The 19592-nt window shown below is 37.5% G+C and overlaps 1 protein-coding gene across 2 annotated transcripts in view; it reads left to right on the top strand.

Moving 5' to 3' along the window:
* Nucleotides 1-19592, top strand: part of LOC149005102 (serine/threonine-protein kinase 12-like) — an 83307-nt gene that overhangs the window by 61334 nt on the left and 2381 nt on the right. The window contains exons 9-11 of one of the 2 annotated variants that reach the window (XM_089168944.1): nucleotides 1617-1702; nucleotides 9804-9925; nucleotides 10026-12321. In XM_089168944.1, coding sequence (XP_089025070.1) covers nucleotides 1617-1702; nucleotides 9804-9925; nucleotides 10026-10032 — 215 coding nt within the window. In that variant the 3' untranslated portion in view covers nucleotides 10033-12321. Of the gene's footprint in view, nucleotides 1-1616; nucleotides 1703-9803; nucleotides 9926-10025; nucleotides 12322-19205; nucleotides 19318-19592 lie in introns of those variants that run through there. The other variant, XM_089168943.1, reaches the window with a different exon arrangement.

Genomic DNA, 19592 nt, shown 5'->3' on the forward strand with positions numbered 1-19592 from the left:
ATGCAAATATAGCATCCAAATCCTACTCTTGCATGCATGCATAAACTTGCTTTCCTCTCCCACTACATATGAAATATCTGGCGAGACATAGACAAATGATTGACCTTCTTGACTAGCCTATGGTACATCCCTTAACAATGAGAGAGGGACCACACTCTTCTCCTTGCTTGTGGTCCTGCCCAATAGGAGAACTTGCTAGTTTGCAGCCCCATGTTGCTGTTTTATTTAACAATCTAGAACAAATTCTTTTGACAAATGTTGATTCCCTTCTTGGAGCTTGGCACTCCAATTCCCAAGAAATACCTATAGGATTCTGGATCTTTGATTTCAAACTTCTGGGCCAGATAGGTCTTCAACTTAGCTATCTTAGTCCTGCCATCTCCAGTCATTACAATGTCATAAACATTGATAATTAGAGCTGTAATCGTGTCCCTACAGTGCTTGGTATGTAATCCTGTCATCTTCAGAATAGTCTGCTTAAACTCTCAAGATGCCTTTGGAGGTTGTTTGGGACAATTATAGTGCCGTACCAAATACCAAGAAGACATGCTTTCCCTTCAGGTGAAGAAAGCTTGTTCTGGTGGGCCTTGCATGACATTTCTTCCCCAAAGCTACTATTGGGGGAAAGCATTCTTCATATCTAACTGATATAATGGCCAATCACAATTGACCGCCAAGGAGCCAATGATATCAGAACTCTTATAGAATGTGGAGCAAATGTCTCATGATAGTCAATCCCTTACCCTTGACTATACCCTTTGACCCCCAACCTTGCTTTTGACCTCTCAACTGAACTCAACTCCATAAATCTACCAATTTCTATGTACCATTTTTCTCAAAATCCATCATTTCCTCAAAAATGGGTTGTTTCCATTTGGGGACAAACATAACCTTAGTGACACTTAAAGGAATGGAACAAAAGAGAGAGGGCAATAATGAAAGCAACACCTGCAGGAGAGAGAGCACCATAGGTAAGAGACTGAGTATAGATCTTGTAATGCTGAGCAGCACCAAAAGGCCTTCTTTTGTTAGGAAACAAACCAAGGTTGATACTGATACATGTATGAGTTGAGCCTTCATTCAATAAATTTAACCAATATGTATCCTAGATTCCTAGGTATCTTGAATATTGTTGAGATATCCGAGATATGACTAAGATATGCGATATATGGCTGAGATGTATGAGATATGATCAAGATCTTGGTGAGATTTGATAATAATTTTGTTGGCTTTGCTGAAAAAGCAAGATATTTCGTGTCGGTGCGATCCCGCAAGTTCTTGAACCATGCTTCCAACCAAGATATAATCAAAAAGACAATCTCTGTTCATTGCTTGTTGAATGAACTTTGCTTAAAACTAATGAGGCTCAATAACCTGTTTGTGTAAATTAAATAAATTAAAAATACCTACATTGAGTATCAGGAGAATAAAATCTAATCTTGCTATCTGTGCAAATGAAAGTTTCATTAATGGCATGTAGTGAAACAAATACACAATGGGTAACACAACTAGTGTTTTTTTATGTGCAGTCCATTTTTCTGTATTAGTTTCAAGTTTTGATTTTGTTAGAACAGTAGTTGATTAACTTTTACAAACATTTACTCTGTTCTGAACAGGCCGTTATTTGGCTCCTGAAGTGATTCGAAATGAAGAATATGACACAAAAGTGGATGTCTTTTCATTTGCTTTGATTCTCCAAGAGGTAAAAGCTTACTTTGGTTCCACTATGGTTAGATGTGCCATTAGCATGTTGCTAATATCTGCTAGAAAAAGCCAGATGTATTCCTACCTATAACCAAGGTGCGAAGTTTCGGCCAAGGTGGTTCGCCAACGAATTGGCAAACTTCGCGGAGATTTTTGCGATAATTCGTAGCACATTTATGCAGCCGTGAAGGACAAAATCAGTATTCAAGTGAAGTAAAAAAAGTAAAAAAGGCATTGACGTGACGCCACATCATGGGATGGAAATGCGTGGGAGAATGAAAATCAATAAATTTAATCACAAAACCACGTTAGGGATTGAAAATCAATAAATTTAATCACAAAACCACATTGGGGGAATCAAAATCAATAAAATCACAAATCCTAACGTGTTACTATTTGAAGGATTTGATGATTTCGTGAACCTTCGTTGCAGATCGAGGTCGAGTCGTCGAGGCTTTTTAGGGCTTCTTCTTCTTCCCTTGTCTGCGATTCTACTGTAGAGGAAAAAATCATTTAACGTTTTCAACATTTTATTTGTGATCATGGAGTTTGGTCGTGGATCTCTTCTTCTCAGTAATTTCAACATTTTATTTGTTCAACTCTGTTGGTTATTTCTCTTGCTGCTTCCATGGTGGATCTACAAATCCTTCTCTCCTCCTTGCTCCAACATCGATTTATTCTTCTTGGAAAACATTGACTAAAACGTTTCATTTTCCCTCTTTGTTTGGACTTTATTGGGTTTTGTTTTCCTATTTTGTCTGTGATTGCAGATAACAAGTAATAATGGAGGTAAAAGAAGCATGGATTGACGGAGCTTCGGCATTTCAGGCAATATTCGCTAGTACTTCGCCGATTCGCTGTAAAATCGTCAATTTTTCGGTGACTTTTGGCATAAATCGTTTCGCTTTGATTTTTCTTTCGCCCTCTATCGAACTGGGCGAATTTTGCCATGTTTCGGGCAAAATTCGCCGAAATGTTTCTCCATGCTTATAACTATGGTGAGGTTTGTTTCTTAGACGCTGTTAGTATAAAGTGAAATAACTATGGTGAGGTTTTTTTCTTAGGCGCTGTTAGTTTAAAGGGAAATAAGTAAATGAAAATGGGTGACAATAAATAGCCTAAGCAAAGGCAACACTTATTTATTATAATCATTTTCCACGTATTAGATACATGGTTCAAGATCTTGGTTGAATGCATTTTGTCCAAGGTATCTTTCTTTGAGAACTAATACATACCCCCAAATGGTCTCTACTGATGGTCTTATGTGTCATAAAATCCTAAAACAAACATGAAGTCATCTATTTAGTCCGTCCCTGCCCTTCTTTAGGTAGCATCATCAACATAAAGCTGATATCCTACCCTAAGGAATGTGTTGTAAGACCATGGACTATAACCCAATTGCGGAACTGTCATAAGTGGTTTTGATGGTCTTGTTGGATATCCAAAGCTGGAGTCCACCAATGATGCATCTGATCCATTCCCATACCCATATTCAGACATTGCTATTGGAATCAGCAGATGAAGCAACATATATTCCACTATATCCACAGCTTAAGCCCCATATGGTGTGCTCTTACACTATCCACTCCATCCAAGATCATGGATCCCATCGAGTTTGCCAAGCTGGACATGTTCACATCCGTCTGCCAGTGGGTGGAACTTTCCATGGGGCCCTTTAGAGTAACCCTTAGATGAGGAGGCTTTGCTCCCATGATGAGTTATGCCAACTTAGTGCGAAACCTGGGTGCTATACATGATCTCTCTCTCCCCAATGAATCTAATGGGGCTCTTGATGACTTTGCTAATGGAACCACATAATGCTCTAGAAATCCACCACTACCATCGTCATAATCACCACCATCAATGCTAGTCTCAGCTCCCCTTGTAGGAGAATCTCCACCATCATCCCAGTCGGAGTCTCGGCCTGACTAGAATGTTGGGTCTTGTTCAGATCCTGAATCTACTGACCATACGTAGAATGCACAACCTCATCGTTGTTGCTCGGGTGATGTAACCCACTTCTAGGTTTAGGACTTCTTGAAATGTTTCCTTAGATTTAGTGTTAGCCTAGAATCTTCTTATTGATCCAGCAAATAATCACCAAAATTCTAAGGGGTTGATGGGGTGAAGAAGGATGAGATAATTTGGATTAATATTGGTAGGGTTTGAGGTACCTAAATTAATATGGGATGGAAAGGGTTTGTCTAAAGTAGCTTGGGGTGGTTAGGGGAGATTGAAGAAATGATTAAAGGGATGAAACAAGAGATGGGAGGTTTCAAGGAAACCTGCTGTTGGGTATGGGAGGGTTTAGGGAGAATCTTGGGTTGGATTCTGGAGATCTTGAAAGAGGATTCTTGGATCTTGGGCAATCTTTTCAAATCATTCTTTTCTTTTCTTTCATTTCTTTTTTTGTCTTCTCTTTTCTTTTTTTTTTCTTTTCTTCTTTCTGTTTCAGACTTGCGGGTGCTGTTTCTTGGTGTTCGAAGGGGAGGGAGGGACTGGTTTTAGGTGGTCTACAAGGCTGAATTAGGTTGAATTCTTGTACTGGGACTAGGGACAGCAAGGTTCCTGATGGTTTCTTGATCTGAAACTACATAAAATAGCTGCCACAGGGTAGAGGATGATGAGGAAAAGGTAAAGGGATTAGGGCTGGACTTAAGGTTTTTGATGAGGAAGAGTGTTGGAATTGCTTGCTGGAGTGAATAGGGTAGATTGCACACTTCAAGAGAGCTTCTTTAGACAACTGCAGGATTGATGAGCACATTTATGTGTGAAATCTTAGGGCATAAATCATGCATTTTACACACTTATAGCAGAGCTACCTTGTTTTATGTTGTTTTTGTAGATTTTAGGATTCTTAGGACCCAAGCGACTATTTGGAGTTTTGGGTATGATACATGTAAAGAGGTCCAATTCAATTTCTTAAGTGTGAAAAAGGCTCGATTTGGAGCATGATGGGCCAAAAGTGGATCGAGATGAAATTGTGGCCTTAGAAATAAAGAAGCCAATGTTGATCGATGGCTAAGATTAATTAGAATTTTATTTTATTTTATTTTTGTTGAAGAAGAAAAATATTAGTGTATGTATGGGACCCACAAGAAGTCAAAGTTTTAAAATATTTTAAAATTTCCAATTTTTATTTAGATTTTCTAGAATATTTTGTTCTATTAGATTTTATTTATTTCCTTAATTATTTCTCTCTCCAGATTATCTATTCTTTTACTAAATTATTTTATTTCTTTCTTAATTAATCCACATTCTTTTCTTAAAAATATTTGTTTTCCTCTCTTTCCTCCCTCTTTCTTGTCCACGTTTTTATAATGCCATAGTTTTTCCCCCACTCATTCTCTCTCTATTCTTTAATCTCCACTCTCAAATGAATTTTTTTTCTTTACTTTTTTTTCCTTTATTCTTTTTATCCCCTATTTCTCTATTTTATTCAATTATCATTATTATAATTTTTTCTTCTTTCCTTATTTCTACCTCATTCACCATCCCCCCTATAAATACTCCTTTCCTCTTTGACTTAGTTACACTTTCTTTTCTCTTTAGTTTGTTTAGGCTTTCTCTAGTTTTTTGAATTCTTTGTGGGTTTCTAGTTTTTAGATTCAATGTTTAGGTTCAGTTTATTTTATGTAATCCATTAGTTATTCAAGTTGTTTAGTTTCTTTTATGCAAGTGTCTTTTCTTTATTTCAGTCAATGTAATTTCAAATTTGGAGTTCAAGTTTCAAGTTTTAAGAAGATATGTTTTTCTCTGAGTCTACCAACTGTAGATTTGGATTATTCCAGATCTGGTTGTTAGGGTCGGTTGGATTTTGATTTGTTCAAGGTTTTCTTTTGTAATTCAAGATTCACGTATGCAAGTAAGTAGCTTTGTCAGTAATCTTCTCTCTCCCCTCTATTCCCACTTCTGTCTACCCTTTTATATTCTTAATTTATAATTTTTTTTCAGCATTTATTTACTGTTTCCCTTTCCCCCTAGGTCCTTGATCAAAGATGCCTACAGTTGTGCCTCTCTTTAGTTAAGGTTCCCTTTTTTATTTATTCTGTTATTTACTTTCTGCATTTTTTTAATATCCGTTCCCCCGATCAGTGGACTGGAAGCTAGAGCAAATGGTCTACGATCAAAGTCCTCTTAGTTGCATTCCTCTTCCCTCGATCTCGAGCTGACACTCGGATTAGTTCCCTTTTATTTATTTATTTATTATTCATGTCTTTTATTTATGTTTATTCTTTTATTAGATGTTGAATGGCTAGGTTATGTTTGTTTTTATTGTATTTCCAATTCAATCGTGTTAGGACCGCTTATTTAGACTTTTATTTTTGTTTAATTAATTAGTTAAAATTTGAATCTTTTCACTCTCATGTTACCATTAAGAAGGTTAAGTTGAAGTGATATATCTCCCTGAGATCGACCCGTTCGCTACACAATACTTTGCACCTGCAGTTACTTTTATTTGATGAACAAGTTTTTGGTGCCATTGCTAGGGAGATATTGATCCATTTTATTTCTCTCATTCTTTGGTAAATACATTTTTTTTAATATTTCAAATTATTTTGAAAAAAAATTCAAAGATATTGCTATTAACTAGAGTAGAAACAAAAACATATGGTAATCCCCACTCTACTGTAGAATCCCTAAGATTCGATTGTAGGTGGCTCAGAAGACTATACGGATTCCCTTGTTGTCAACTTATTCAACACTAAACTATACGACAACCTTATGGCTTTGGAATCATTATTTCAAACTTTATAGTGGGAAAATTCATTACTAACTACTTTCCCTTTTGTTTTTATTTTTTCCTTTCTTCTTTAGTTACTTTATGTTAAAAAAAAATTCTTTCATAAGATCCTTAAATTGCATTAGGTGGTTAGTGCATGCGTGCTTGGACTCATGATTCCACCAATCGACTTGTTCGAGTGTCTAGTTCAACCATGGGTGACACACCTCCACTTAGGACTTTAAAGAATAGGTTCCACCCTGCTAGGACAGTGCAACCTTTATGCATAAGCTTACCTGCAACCCAGGGGAATAACTAGGAACTTAAATTTCAATTCATTACTATGTTACCCTATTTCCATAGGTTGTCCTCAAAAGAGGCATATTTGTTTTTTAAAGAATTTGAAAAGGTATGTGTACTCATCAAGATATAGCAACTCAATGATGATGCTATTAAACTTAGATGCATTCCCTTTTCACTCAAGGATGGAGCAAAGAAATAGCTTTATGGACTACCAACCAATGCTATCAACACTTGGAGTTAGTTTACAGTGGCATTCCTTAATAAGTTTTTTTTTTTTTTTTCCATTGTATACAACAAATAAACTTAGGAGTGATATTATGCAGTTTAGACAAAAGCCACAAGAGTCATTCTCTAAACTCATGTAGAGGTTTCAAGGCCTTCTCCAAGAATGTCCCCACCACGAAATTGAAAAATGGCATCTTTGCCAAATAATTTATGAGGGTATTGATTATCAAACTGAGCAACTGTTAGAGTCTATGTGTCGTTTATTGCTTATGGGGATGGAAATGAAGCTTGGGAATTTTTAGTTGACCTAGCTGCAAAGACAAGGGAGTGGGAATCCACTTAAGAGTGAAGGAGCAATTGGAGGCAAAGGTTACTATGTTGATGGAAATTATGGAATAACAACTAAAAAGTTAATTTCGATAGCGTCATTAAGAGGATGGAAGCTATTATTTCTAAAGCACCAAACCTAGTCCACCAAGTCAATCATCAAATTTTTATGTGCAATTGGTGCCACTCACCTGGTCACACAATGGAGGAATGCCCCAACACCTCTGGGGGCAATACTACCAATGAAAATGTAAGTGCACATTATCAGAATAATCGGTACTGCAATACTTACTTTCACATCTCCCTAGCCGGTTCCCTACCTGAAACACCCAGAGGTGTGATCCACAGCCTCGAAGATCAAGTTTTAGATAATCATCCTCCCACACCACACAATAGTACAATCATGAGCAAGAATGAATCACTTTGTTAATGAAATTAAAGAATAAAATCGAAACTAAGGATCTCAAAAGGATCTCAAAACAAATATTAGAGTCTAGAAGTGATGGCAAATAATCAGAGTAATAAAGTGCGGAAGAAATAACCAAATCTAATGTATATATCCGAAAGAATAACGAAGACTGAAATCGTTCTAAGTAGTACAAAAAGTATGTTTCCTTATCAAAAAGATCCAAGGAAGATTTCCAGATCCAGCCCATATTGATAAATCCCTAATTTGATTCTTTTTGCCTTTCAAATGCCCAATCCAGAGCCATTATACAATGCCTTCTCAAACCCAATTTATTGAAACCCTAATTTTACGTTTCTTCTCAATTATCCCAACCCGTATGGATTTTGATAAAACCCTAACCATCTTTAGGATCCCAACTTTATCTCCTTGTCTTCATCACGATTCCTTCATATATTTATTCCACTTATAGGATTATAAATTTATTTGATGGAAGATTCTCGGCAAACCCCAAATCTTAGGGAGTTCATCTTAAAAAGCCTAGCCCTAAGATTAGGTTCACATAACTTAGTATTCTATAAGACAATGTAGCTAGTGGCGAATCTAGTGATATCGGCTTGCACTAGTCACCACCGCTTCTCCCTCAACATGCTCAAAGTGTAGCTATAGTTAGTTACTTGTTTGGTCCTCTCCACTACACTGAACACTAATTATTTTCCCAATGTCCTTCAGCATGAGGTCGATGTAGTGAGCCGCACACATTGTCCAAAACAGGCTGTAAATGTTAGAATGCATCGTCATCTCCCCAGCCTTTTGCAGTTGCTACCGTTTTCCGTCACAAATTGAAACAGATCTAATAGACCCACTCAGGTAATTGGAGGAAAACTATGGTTAAAACCTCACTATACCCATCCATCCAAAAAGAAAACCCTAACTATGGCAAACAAGGTAATGATATCAAGTATCTAATGTCAGCTACAGAAGATGGTATCAATAAAGGAATAAATACCCTAAATCCTTGTATCAGTCAAGTAACAATCAGCCAAGATCAGATTGAACAGATTGTATATAACCCAAGTCTTTGTATCAATCAAGTAGGCAGTCCTGAAGCAAAAATCAGCCAAGAACAATGTAGCTACGGATTCAACTATTGGACTGTATATACCTTCTACATTGAGCAAGCAGTCTTCAAATATATCACCATTTGAATAGCTGAACAGATATTAGTTATCTTTCAGAAAAAATATCCAAACCTTGTATTCATGGGAGGTTTAGAGTCAAACCTGAATTATGTGCTCCGTATAGATGCAAAGCAATAAGAAAGATGCAACTTGTTATCAGATATCAACTTGAGAAAATCAACCAAAGGTCCACACATTGGCAGCATGAATGCTGCAATTTCGAAAAGCTTGAAACCCTTGAAAGAGTGTCAAACCAGCAGTGAATACTTCAATTGTTGTTATCATTGCACTAATACCTTACTAGCAAGTTACAATAGGGTAATGGAAAACCAAAAGAGATGAATGAATTGTGCTGGATTGAACTGGTCCATCTTCCTTATGAGCCATATTCTATATAGAATTAGAATACATGCAATGCTTCTTAATCCTACAATGAGTCACTAAAATAGAAATAGAAACAAATTTACAGTAGGAAACCAAACTACGGCTTGGACTAACTGACTCTGTTTACAGGTTTCAAGTGAGTTTTGGACCTTTGGTCGAAACCTCCCAATATTAGCTTCGGGCGTTGACAGATCTTGAACATTGGTTTGATTGTAATGGAGATTATTTTGAGCTCCAAATGGTTTTTCTCATGCTGTAATCTTTTACGTCACTTTCTTTATTTATTTCTACTAATCAACTTAAAATTTCAATCAAATATACCAGTGTGATTTTTCTTTTATATGTTTTTTCCCATTTAACGTGATAGCACACTACCAAGACAAGTTTCTTTTGTTTCACATCTATGAATAAATGGGGCATTAATGGAGTACTTCTCTTCCCCCCCCCCCCCTTCTTTAAACATCTTAGTGTCGTAAGAGTATGAGATAATTAACGTTCAAATTGTATTAATAAGTTCATTTTTGTTACTGTTATACTGGCTGTTGTTTAGATGATTGAGGGTTGTCCACCATTTTCTTCAAAGCCAGAAGTTGAAATTCCAAAAGCATTAGCTGCAAATGAGCGTCCACCTTTTAAGGCTCCAGCAAAATATTATGCACATGGATTAAGAGAGTAAGTGCTTGCTTGTGGTATTTCTTTTCATAGTTACTTTGTAACTTATATACTAAGTGTTGATCCCTTTCTTTTTGTTGTGACATTTTTGAAGTAACAGTTTATAGAATTACTAGATGTCAAAGCACAATGTGATGTAGAATCGAAGTATGGACATAAGAAGACAATGGGACCAGCACTGGACCAGGCAAGCCCAATCAGTCTAGCTAGTCTTCAGAAGGGATTTTGTCATGACCTAAACCCAGATAAAGGTAGGGGTTCAACACTCATGGTTGTTGATCGAATGATCACTTGACCCAACAAAATCAGTTATGATAAGCATCACACATTTAAACCAGAAGCCAAAATAATAAAATCATAACTTTAAAATCGCAAAGCTAAAAACTTAAATATAACACTGAATCGTACCTACTAGTGGCAACTCAAGTGTTGTCCCAACTAATGAGTGTCCAAAATTCAAATGATTATAAAGATTACATTTCATTGTACCCTCCTCATCAATTAATGAAATATAATAAAACAATTGTTGTAATTTGAAGAAATAATTGCTCAGAAGGTTATTCTCATTCATAGGCCCCAAGGGGGTATTTATAGTTACAATCTAAGTAAATCCTACTTTGAGTAGGATAAGGAAATACAAAGCAAATAGAATAGAAGCATAACTAAAAGAGGAGTCTACTCCAATTAGGAAACCTTAATCATACTTCCAACACTCCCCCTCAAGTTGAGGCATGGATATTACACATGCCCAACTTGACCAAAAGAGTATAAAACATCTGTCCAGGTAAACATCTGCAATTTGATCTTCAAACTTATAGATTACGTCTGCCTTATAGACTTCCATTTGCTTTGTCCTCATCTTTATTGCAACTTTATGTCTCCAAGGAAGAACGCCCAAGGAAAAAGGTAGAATCTTCAAATGTTGAGAAGACTAAATTTCTGCGCAAATCTAAGGAAAAATATATTTTTGGGGTAACAATTGCTAAGGTAAAACAGCCAAAGTGAAACTTTTGATTTGTAGAATAATAGATCTTTAAAGGGAAAGTTTTCCAAGGGACAATCTCCAAAGGTAGGGGAAAATTTGTCAAGATAAGTGACAATCTCCAAAGGTAAGAGAGATCAAGTTCTGCAAAGGTCAAACGAAAAATCTTTTGCAAGGTTAGATCTCCGAAGGGAAGATGTCAAGTTAAGGGGCAAATCTCCAGGGTTAACAGAGATCAAGTTCTGCACAGTAAAAATGATAGCTCTATAGCAATGTTAGATCTCCAAAGTAGAAGATTGTGAAGGTAAGGGACAAACTTTCAAAGGTAACAAAGATCAAATTCTACAGAAGGAAGTCTACATGAAAGGCATTGAAGAATTGTAGACATCTTCAATCTCCCCCTCACGTGTAGCTTTACACGTGGGAAAACAATAACAAAGGAAATCCTTAAATGATATGGTCCATGGTCCACCAAGGTAAGATAATGGCTTGAATGTAATTAGAAGAATTCTTTTAAGACAAAATTCAAGCCAATAGGGAAACTTGGAAAGGAAGAAATTGTAATGGTAAGATGAAAGTATCAGGAAAACAAATCTAGAGAAAATGACAAAATTTGGAAGGGGGATGACCGAGCCTATGGTACCACTGATGAAGGTCTGATATTAACTAATGGACCGGATTAGAAGATGTAGTCAAAGCAGAAGTATATCCTCCAATTGGCTCGAACAAATAAAGTCCATTGTCAAGTTTACCAAGTCCAATCTCCTTCCCCGTGACCAGATCCTGAAGTAGCAAGGTAGGAGTTGGTAAGGGTAGTAGAGGAAGTAGTGGTCGAGGCTATACTAGCATTAGAAGACTGCAGAATACGTCGCAAAGTAGCGAACTCCTCCTGTGAAAAACCAACGTCTGCAGAGGGTGCTGTGGAAACTGTCTCAGAAAGATTAGCCTTTGGTTTTCCCTTTCTTTGTGCTCGTTTTTGCTCAAAATCAGCAGGCTTCCCATGCAGTTTCCAACAATTTTCCTTGGTATGATATGGGTTGTGACAGTGCTCACACTTGACAATCTCCTTAGCCGGATCAGATTTAGTGCGAACAGACTGTAAAGCTGATTTCTCCATAATAGGAGTATGAAGCATGGCTAATCGACGACTTTCCTCACACTGAACAAGAGCATAAGATTGTTCTAGTGTAGGAAAGGGAGAACGACTTAAGACTTGCACTCTGATCTGATCGTACTCCACGTTCAAACCTGCCAAGAAGTCATATACTCGAATCTTATCAATGTGCTTCTTATATCTCGCCACATCATCTGGATTAGTGGGGTGATAATCCCCATAATGATCCAACTCTTGCCAAAGGAGATCGCAACTCAGCATCATAGTGGGCCACAGTTAGTTCCTTTTGGGTAGTCTCATGAAGCTTCTTTCGTAGCTCATAAACACGTGCATCATTCCCCAATTGTCCATATGTTTCGGTAGTAGCCTTCCGATTTGGGCTGCGAGATCAAGTAATAGGTAACCCCGGGCAATATTTGGATGCATGGAATTCAAAAGAAATGACATAATAAAAGAGTCATTTGATATCCATTTATCTTGTAAAACACCTGCGGTAGTGGGTTTGATAGTGGTGCCCGTAACGTATCCAACTAATCCTCTTCCAGCAATAGTCAGGTAAGCAGATCGAGACCAGATCAAGTAATTTGTGCCGTCAAATCTTACCGAAAGAGAATGAAGAGTGGGAAAATATTCGGATCCAGTGGGAGCAGTAGTATCATTGGTGGCTGCCATGTTGAAAGAACTGTCTGCAGTTCTTCAGTCTTCACCCCTTCGGAAAAAAAAAACTAAAATGTCGCAGAATGCAATAGCCGAACAACCCAAACAAGTCTAAGTAATGACAAGTCTGGGTAATGATATGATATGAGCCAATTCTGCTTCTCCTTTTTTTTCTTTTTCTTCTTTTCTTTTGATTCTAATTCTGATTTTGATTCCTGATTCTGATTTTGATTCTGATTCATGATTTTGATTCCTGATTCTGATTCCTGATTCTTGATTCCTGATTCTGATTCTGAAGTTATGGAAAATCAAACAGGTCCCTGCTTCTGCACGGCAATAGAATAGGAAAAAAAATAGCCAACTGTTGGAAGCGATGGATGCTGAAGAGTTGAAGAGCAGCGATGGTGTAGTCGCAGCGGTAGCAAGCCTAGTCGTAGAATCACGAGAGAGAGATGATCATTCCTTTCTAATCGATTTTTGACTCTGATACCATGTTGTAATTTGAATAAATAATTGCTCAGAAGGTTATTCTCATTTATAGGCCCTAATGGGGTATTTATAGTTACAATCTGAGTAAATCCTACTCTTGAGTAGGATAAGGAAATACAAAGCAAATAGAATAGAAGCATAACTAAAAGAGGAGTCTACTCCAATTAGGAAACCTTAATCATACTTCTAATATGAACTACATTTTGTCTTCAAATCACCTTAGAATCTCCATCTGAACTAGTAGTGGGCAAAACTCTTTTGTCTACTATGAGCAGCAATAATATGCAAGTCTACCTTCTCAAGTGTCCTTTGTAATATTCAGGACCTAAATTTTTTCTTTCACCAACTTCATCCCAATGGATTGAGGATCTACATTTTCGACTATATAACACTTTTCATATGATGGCATCCCTATGATGGCCCGGTAACTGTTACTATAGGAAAATTCGACCAGTGGCAAATAGTTCTCCCAGCTACCCTTGAGGTCCTATACATAAGCCCTTAACATACCCTTTAGAGTCTGAATCGTCCACTTTGAGCCTTTATTTTGTGGGTGAAAACTTGTACTAAGGTGTATCGTTTTGTTCCTATAATATCTTGTAAGCTACGCCAAATTAGTGATCTGAACCTTGGGTCTCGATCAGACACAATAGAGTTGTTACCCCATGTAGTCTGATAATTTCATACAACATACAGTCGTGTCAATTCCTCTAAAGTAAAAGTCATCTATATTGCCAAGAAGTGGGCAGTTTTTGTTAGTCGACCCACAATTTCCCAAATAGCATCGTGTCTCTTCTTCGTCTTTGGCAATGACATAACTAAATCCATAGTAATGTGGCCCCACTTCCATTTAGGAACAAGAAGTGGTTGCAATAATCCAAATGGCCTTTGGTGCTCAGCCTTCACTTGTTGACAAGTCAAGCAATGTTCATGAAAGTAGCAATTTCCTCTTCATATTATTCCCACCAATACAAACCTTTTAAGGCACCAGCACAAAGCTACCAAATCCAACCTTGTCCTTGACATTAATTCTCTACCTTCCTAGATTCGTGTTTAATCTCATGTCTAGTAAGCTTACCAAAATTAATTGTTCAATAACTTTCTACCTTGATTCTTGTATTTTTCATGATCTAGCTACAAAGTGGACGATTGGTAGAGAATGTGATTTAAGAGGGTTTTATTTGCTCGAGGATACCAAGTCCCTTGTTTCTTATGCCAATATTGTTTCTTCTCATCAAATACATTGTCATTGTGGTCACCCATCCTTAGAAAGTTTAAAGAAGTTAGATCCATGGAATAAATTTAGGTCAAAACATACGAAATTTCGAATGAAATGATGGCAAAATCTCAAATAAAAATGAAATTCTCAATATTTAGTATCGTTACCAAGTTTCGATTAAAACTTTGCAGGTTTCGACTTTTCACAGGTCTCAACACTCCAACTTGTTTTTCCTTGGTTTTTGTTCATTTATATCCCATAACCATCTAATTTCCACAACTCCACACCTCTTTGCTCCTCTTTCGCCTTCAAACACTTCTTAAGCCATAACAGTTGCAAAGGAAATTCTGTCCACAACAAAATGTTAAGCATAAGCCATACCCAACAGTTCCAAACTTCCAATTTTTTAATTTTTGTTTTGTTCATGCCATAAATCCTTATTACATCTTGTTTTGCATACCTTGTAATTTCTTATTCCCTCCCCCCCCCCCCCAACCAATTTTTTTTCCTTTAACTTCTTGTATCCTAGATCATTGTCTTGGGTTGTCCAAACTAAATCCTATGACTTTAAATTCATATTTGTTGGGTATTCTCGAACTCAGTAAGGGTTTAGTGTTATTCTCTAAACCTATAAAAATATTTTGTCAAATTGAACTCTGGCCATTTCCTGTGGTAGACCCAATGCAATACATCCCCGTTTAGGTGTTGGAGAGCCACACCCAACCAATAATTATACTAAATCTCCTCTTCCAGACAAAAAAATAAAATCTCCTCGAGTTAATCGGGTCTCCATGTTCCTTCCCTTGGATCGAAACGCACTCCCATACCAATGGACAGGAACCTACCTATCTAAACTGGTATTGAATTACTTGGATATGAATTATAACAAGAAAATAAGGATAACACTGGTTTTGATATTGCCAATCACCCCCTATAGAAGACACAATATGTGTAGGGTCCTAAAAACCTATAATGAAATATACAATCAACCAACATTTCTCTAATTTGAAATTTAAAAAAGTAAAAAGAAATGGTTGAGTTGGTCTTCAAGGCTACAACTCCTATGGTGGGAGAGCGAGATCTCGCCACTCCAAAATAGCGAGATCTCGGTCGAGATCTACCAAAATTCTGGCGTGGCGTAATCTCGGTGGCCCATCTTGGTGGGTTATAAGGCCCGGGTTGGGCTGAAACTTGGTATTTAGCCTATTTAAGGCCTTTGAACACATTGGTGGCCTTAGATTTGTGAGAAAATAACCCTAAGTATGTATGTTTTCTAAGTCGACTCTATGTGTAAAATCGAAATACTGTGAAATGCAAGGTTAGACAATATGTAATGTAAAGATATCAAGTATCAAATACATTAACATTACACATCAAACAATCAAAGAACTTAAATGTCTTCAAAATCTTACAACCATAAGAAGTTTTAGACTTTTAGTAAGTCATAAATCATAATCCATAAGTTCACCATCACAAGAGTACAAGAGTAACAAGATTACAATTTACAACTTACAAGACTACAAGACAACAAGAGTATCACTCACCATTCTACATCAACTGATTCTGAATGGTGGCCAAATATGACTCCCAAGTCAACTCATCACTGTAGTATGTCACATATTGGTTTATATGGAACCGATATGTCTCCATGTCAGAATACTGGAGGAATAGCACTCTGGGATAACCGTCAATCGTGGGTGGGTGAAAGAGCCATTGCTACTGTTGTTGTTCATGTTGCTGTTGAATATATGGATAGGGGTTTCTAAACTACTCAGTTAACAACCCACCTTTACTCCCATATGTGTACTCTTCAGGTGCCTGGTCTTAAGGAATAGTATGATCTCCATAAGAAGAATACCCAGTGTAATCTGACCCTGTGTTGTGATCCCTGTATAGGTACCCCGATGATTGCCAATTGTCCAAACTTTGTTGTTGTGACCACTGTGACCATAATCTAGGCTCATGCTTCCCATGTTCAATTCAATCCTGTATGCTCGCATCATCATTTGTTTGCCCCTGGTTTGATTTGCTCTTCCTACTCCTAGCATAAGTCCGAGAGATAAGGGAGTTGTAGCTCGCATGTGTCGGATGACTCGGACCTGGTGGAGGTGACTCCCTTTGTTGACCCTGACTTCCGCCAGTAACACCACCAGCTTGACTGCCTCTATGACTCTATGGCTGACTTGGGCCACTTAGCCCTCTGGTATCATCGGCATCATCTGAACTCCCACTACTAGATGTCACCACAGTTGTTTCAAGTCAGCCAAGTGGGTCCACAAATGGTACACTTCGTCTTATTGATGCTACTACAACAGCCTGACCCTCATCAGAAGACACATGGTCAGCATTTGGGCCCATAGCAACAACAATGGTAGGATCCGGCTGCCCTCTTGGCCCATCCAACACTGGGCCACCTCGATCCTAACCGATTGATATATGACATCATCTTCCTCATCCTCTGCGGGGGGCTCGTGGAATATATCAATCAATTCAATCGGTTCCTGATTTTCATCATCTATATCATCTTGTATGTGTCCTACCCTCAATCTCATGTTGTAATGCACATACACTAAGTCCTTGAGCCTCTTGCTCTCCAATCTGTTCCGTACTTTACAATGGATGTGCGAGAAGGTGCTCCAGTTCCTCTCGCAACCAAAGGATGAGCAAGTCTGTGAGAGTACTTTAATTGCTATGTCCTTGAGATTTGGCGAACTAGTTCCATATAGCACCCACCAGTCAGTTGCATAACCAAATATAAGAATGCATTGGGATTGATGTTGTTACTAGTTTGCCATTATTTTATTTTGCTGGACTTGGGACTGCATCGGTTTGGAGTTGATCGTCTATCATGTTGGATGATTGAAGATCCGTTTGTTGAAATCTTATTCACTGCTCCTCTTGCTTGAGATATTGATTGATTGAGATGATTATTGGTTGTTATTTTATTCATGACTAAATGTAAGGGGGAGGTTGAACATGCTTATTATCAATGAAGATGTATAGCATGAGCAATTTTAAGAACTCAAATTGTTGGATTCCTTCCACAAGACAAGCTTTTGTGTAGCCATTGGAGCTGCATTTGTATAGACTCTTTTATGCTCATTGGAGTTGTAATTTTATGGACTTTAATATAGTGGTTGGTGCTGTATCTGATGGACTTTTATGTAGCTGTTTGTGGGTGCTGCATCTGATGGACTGTAATGTTAGCACTGGGTGCCCCAGTTGTTTTCCTTGAGAAAACATTGGTTTTTGATAATTGATTGGGATGCTGCTCTGAGCTTGCTGGCTCTATTAAGGTTCAAGACTGTTGCTGCCATTTGACTTTGTTCTTGTTTGGCAAAGTTGGAGTTTTCTTTGTTCCGATTTGACTCCAGCTTAAGGAAGGAGTGCAAGAGATATGATGGGGAGTCCCTTACTGTGGTTTTCTTGTTACTTTTATTAGTTTAATTATAATTATTAGTGTCCTAGTCAAAGTGAATTCCTATGAGCTTCGGACTTAACTAGGTAGGAATTATATTCCTGTTGTACTTCTATTTGGAGTTAATATAAATCAATGGGTTGGCTAGCACCTAGAACACACATTCTACTGCATAGACCTTTTCTACCAGTGTTTCTCTCTCTCTTCTTCTGTGTTCTCCTTACCAAGTATTGGTTACAGATTCTGGAGTAGTTTACATTTAGAAAATGTTGTGCCTCATGTACAAAAAGAATTGCTGCATGTCTGTGATGTACTTCAATACGGAATGGGCAGACTGGGTGCCAAAAGCTTCCGCACAAGCGGAGTCTGAGGGGGCAATTTTCCTACACAGCCTTACCCAGCAATTTTTGCTGAGAGGCTGTTTTGACATATGGGGGAGGGGGGTGGCTAAGGGAAATGAACATTGGGCCTTTTACTAATGGAGCACACTGAAGGAAATTTTAGGTCATACATTTGTCCTTATTCCATTAGTAAGATTCTTTTGATATTTCTAAGTGGTTAGCTTTATGTCTTGCTTGTGCTTACTGCTTCCAAATCCTACCAGAAATCATAAGGATCATATTATAACTTGTCTGGATTGTTTTTGTGCCCCATATATTAAGGGACTATTAGGCACCATGCGGTTGCTTCCACCAACATATATTTATCCAGTAAACTCATGTTACCATATTTGTAAAATTTTGAAAATGCATTTAATTGTACCTGCTTGGGGAGTCTATCCTTAAAAGGCTATGAAGAAAACGAACTTTATGTTGCATGCAGGTGTTCATTACATAGATAATGCACATAGATCATTGATAAATTATTGTTTTTCTTAATGAAAACATTGGCATGTGTCTAGAATGTGGGTTGATCGATTGACTTTAACCAAAATTTATAAAAACAGTGTTCTTGTTAGATAAAAGTGAAAAAGTAGATTATGGCATTAAATTGATGGCTTGCACAGTATGACCAGACTTTTTTTTTAACTGAAAATCCTTGAAATTCTGTATTCTTGAATGGGAAAGAGAACAAATAATATGTGCAGATAATAGATTCCTCACCTAGGGAAAAAAAAGGGCAGTAGAGAACTGAAGTATACCATTTCAAACTGCTTTCCATTTTCTACCTTTGTGTAAAATATCTACTTCCTTGAAAAAATTGGGTTCTCAGGAATCAGGATCATATTTGGGCCTGTCCATGTTGGTTATTGTATTAGATTTCAAGACTTTCAAATTCTTTCTGATGTTTAGCCTGAGTAATTTTCATTACCTTAGGCTAATTTTCTGATTCCATCTCTTTCCATATATACATATTCGTAGGTTTTCTTTGCATGGCTTAAATATTTTATTATTTTTTCAGGCTAATTGAGGAATGCTGGAGCGAAAAGCCTGCCAAAAGACCAAGTTACAGAGTAATAATTGCTAGGCTGGAGGCTATAAATGAGATTCTTGTTCATCAGAATTGGTGGAAGGTGTGTACTTTGACACCTTGCTTATTCTATAGACTGTGTTACTGATTAACAAGTAAATATTAATCATGGCCATTCTTGATCTGTCACAATGACATAGTGGGCATGTACAAACACTTGGATGTGTGTGGGTGGCTAATTGACAATCTCACTCCCAATTACCACAAGACTAAAACGCAGCCCCATTTCACCCGTAGAGATGTGAGGGGAGAGATAGAAGAGAGAAAATGCAAGGTGGAATTCAAAAGAAATCAGTCGTAGGCAATACAAAATATTTG

The sequence above is a fragment of the Hakea prostrata genome, chromosome 9, assembly GCF_041222555.1.
Source record: "Hakea prostrata isolate BN-2017 chromosome 9, UWA_Hpros_2, whole genome shotgun sequence".
Taxonomy (NCBI): domain Eukaryota; kingdom Viridiplantae; phylum Streptophyta; class Magnoliopsida; order Proteales; family Proteaceae; genus Hakea; species Hakea prostrata.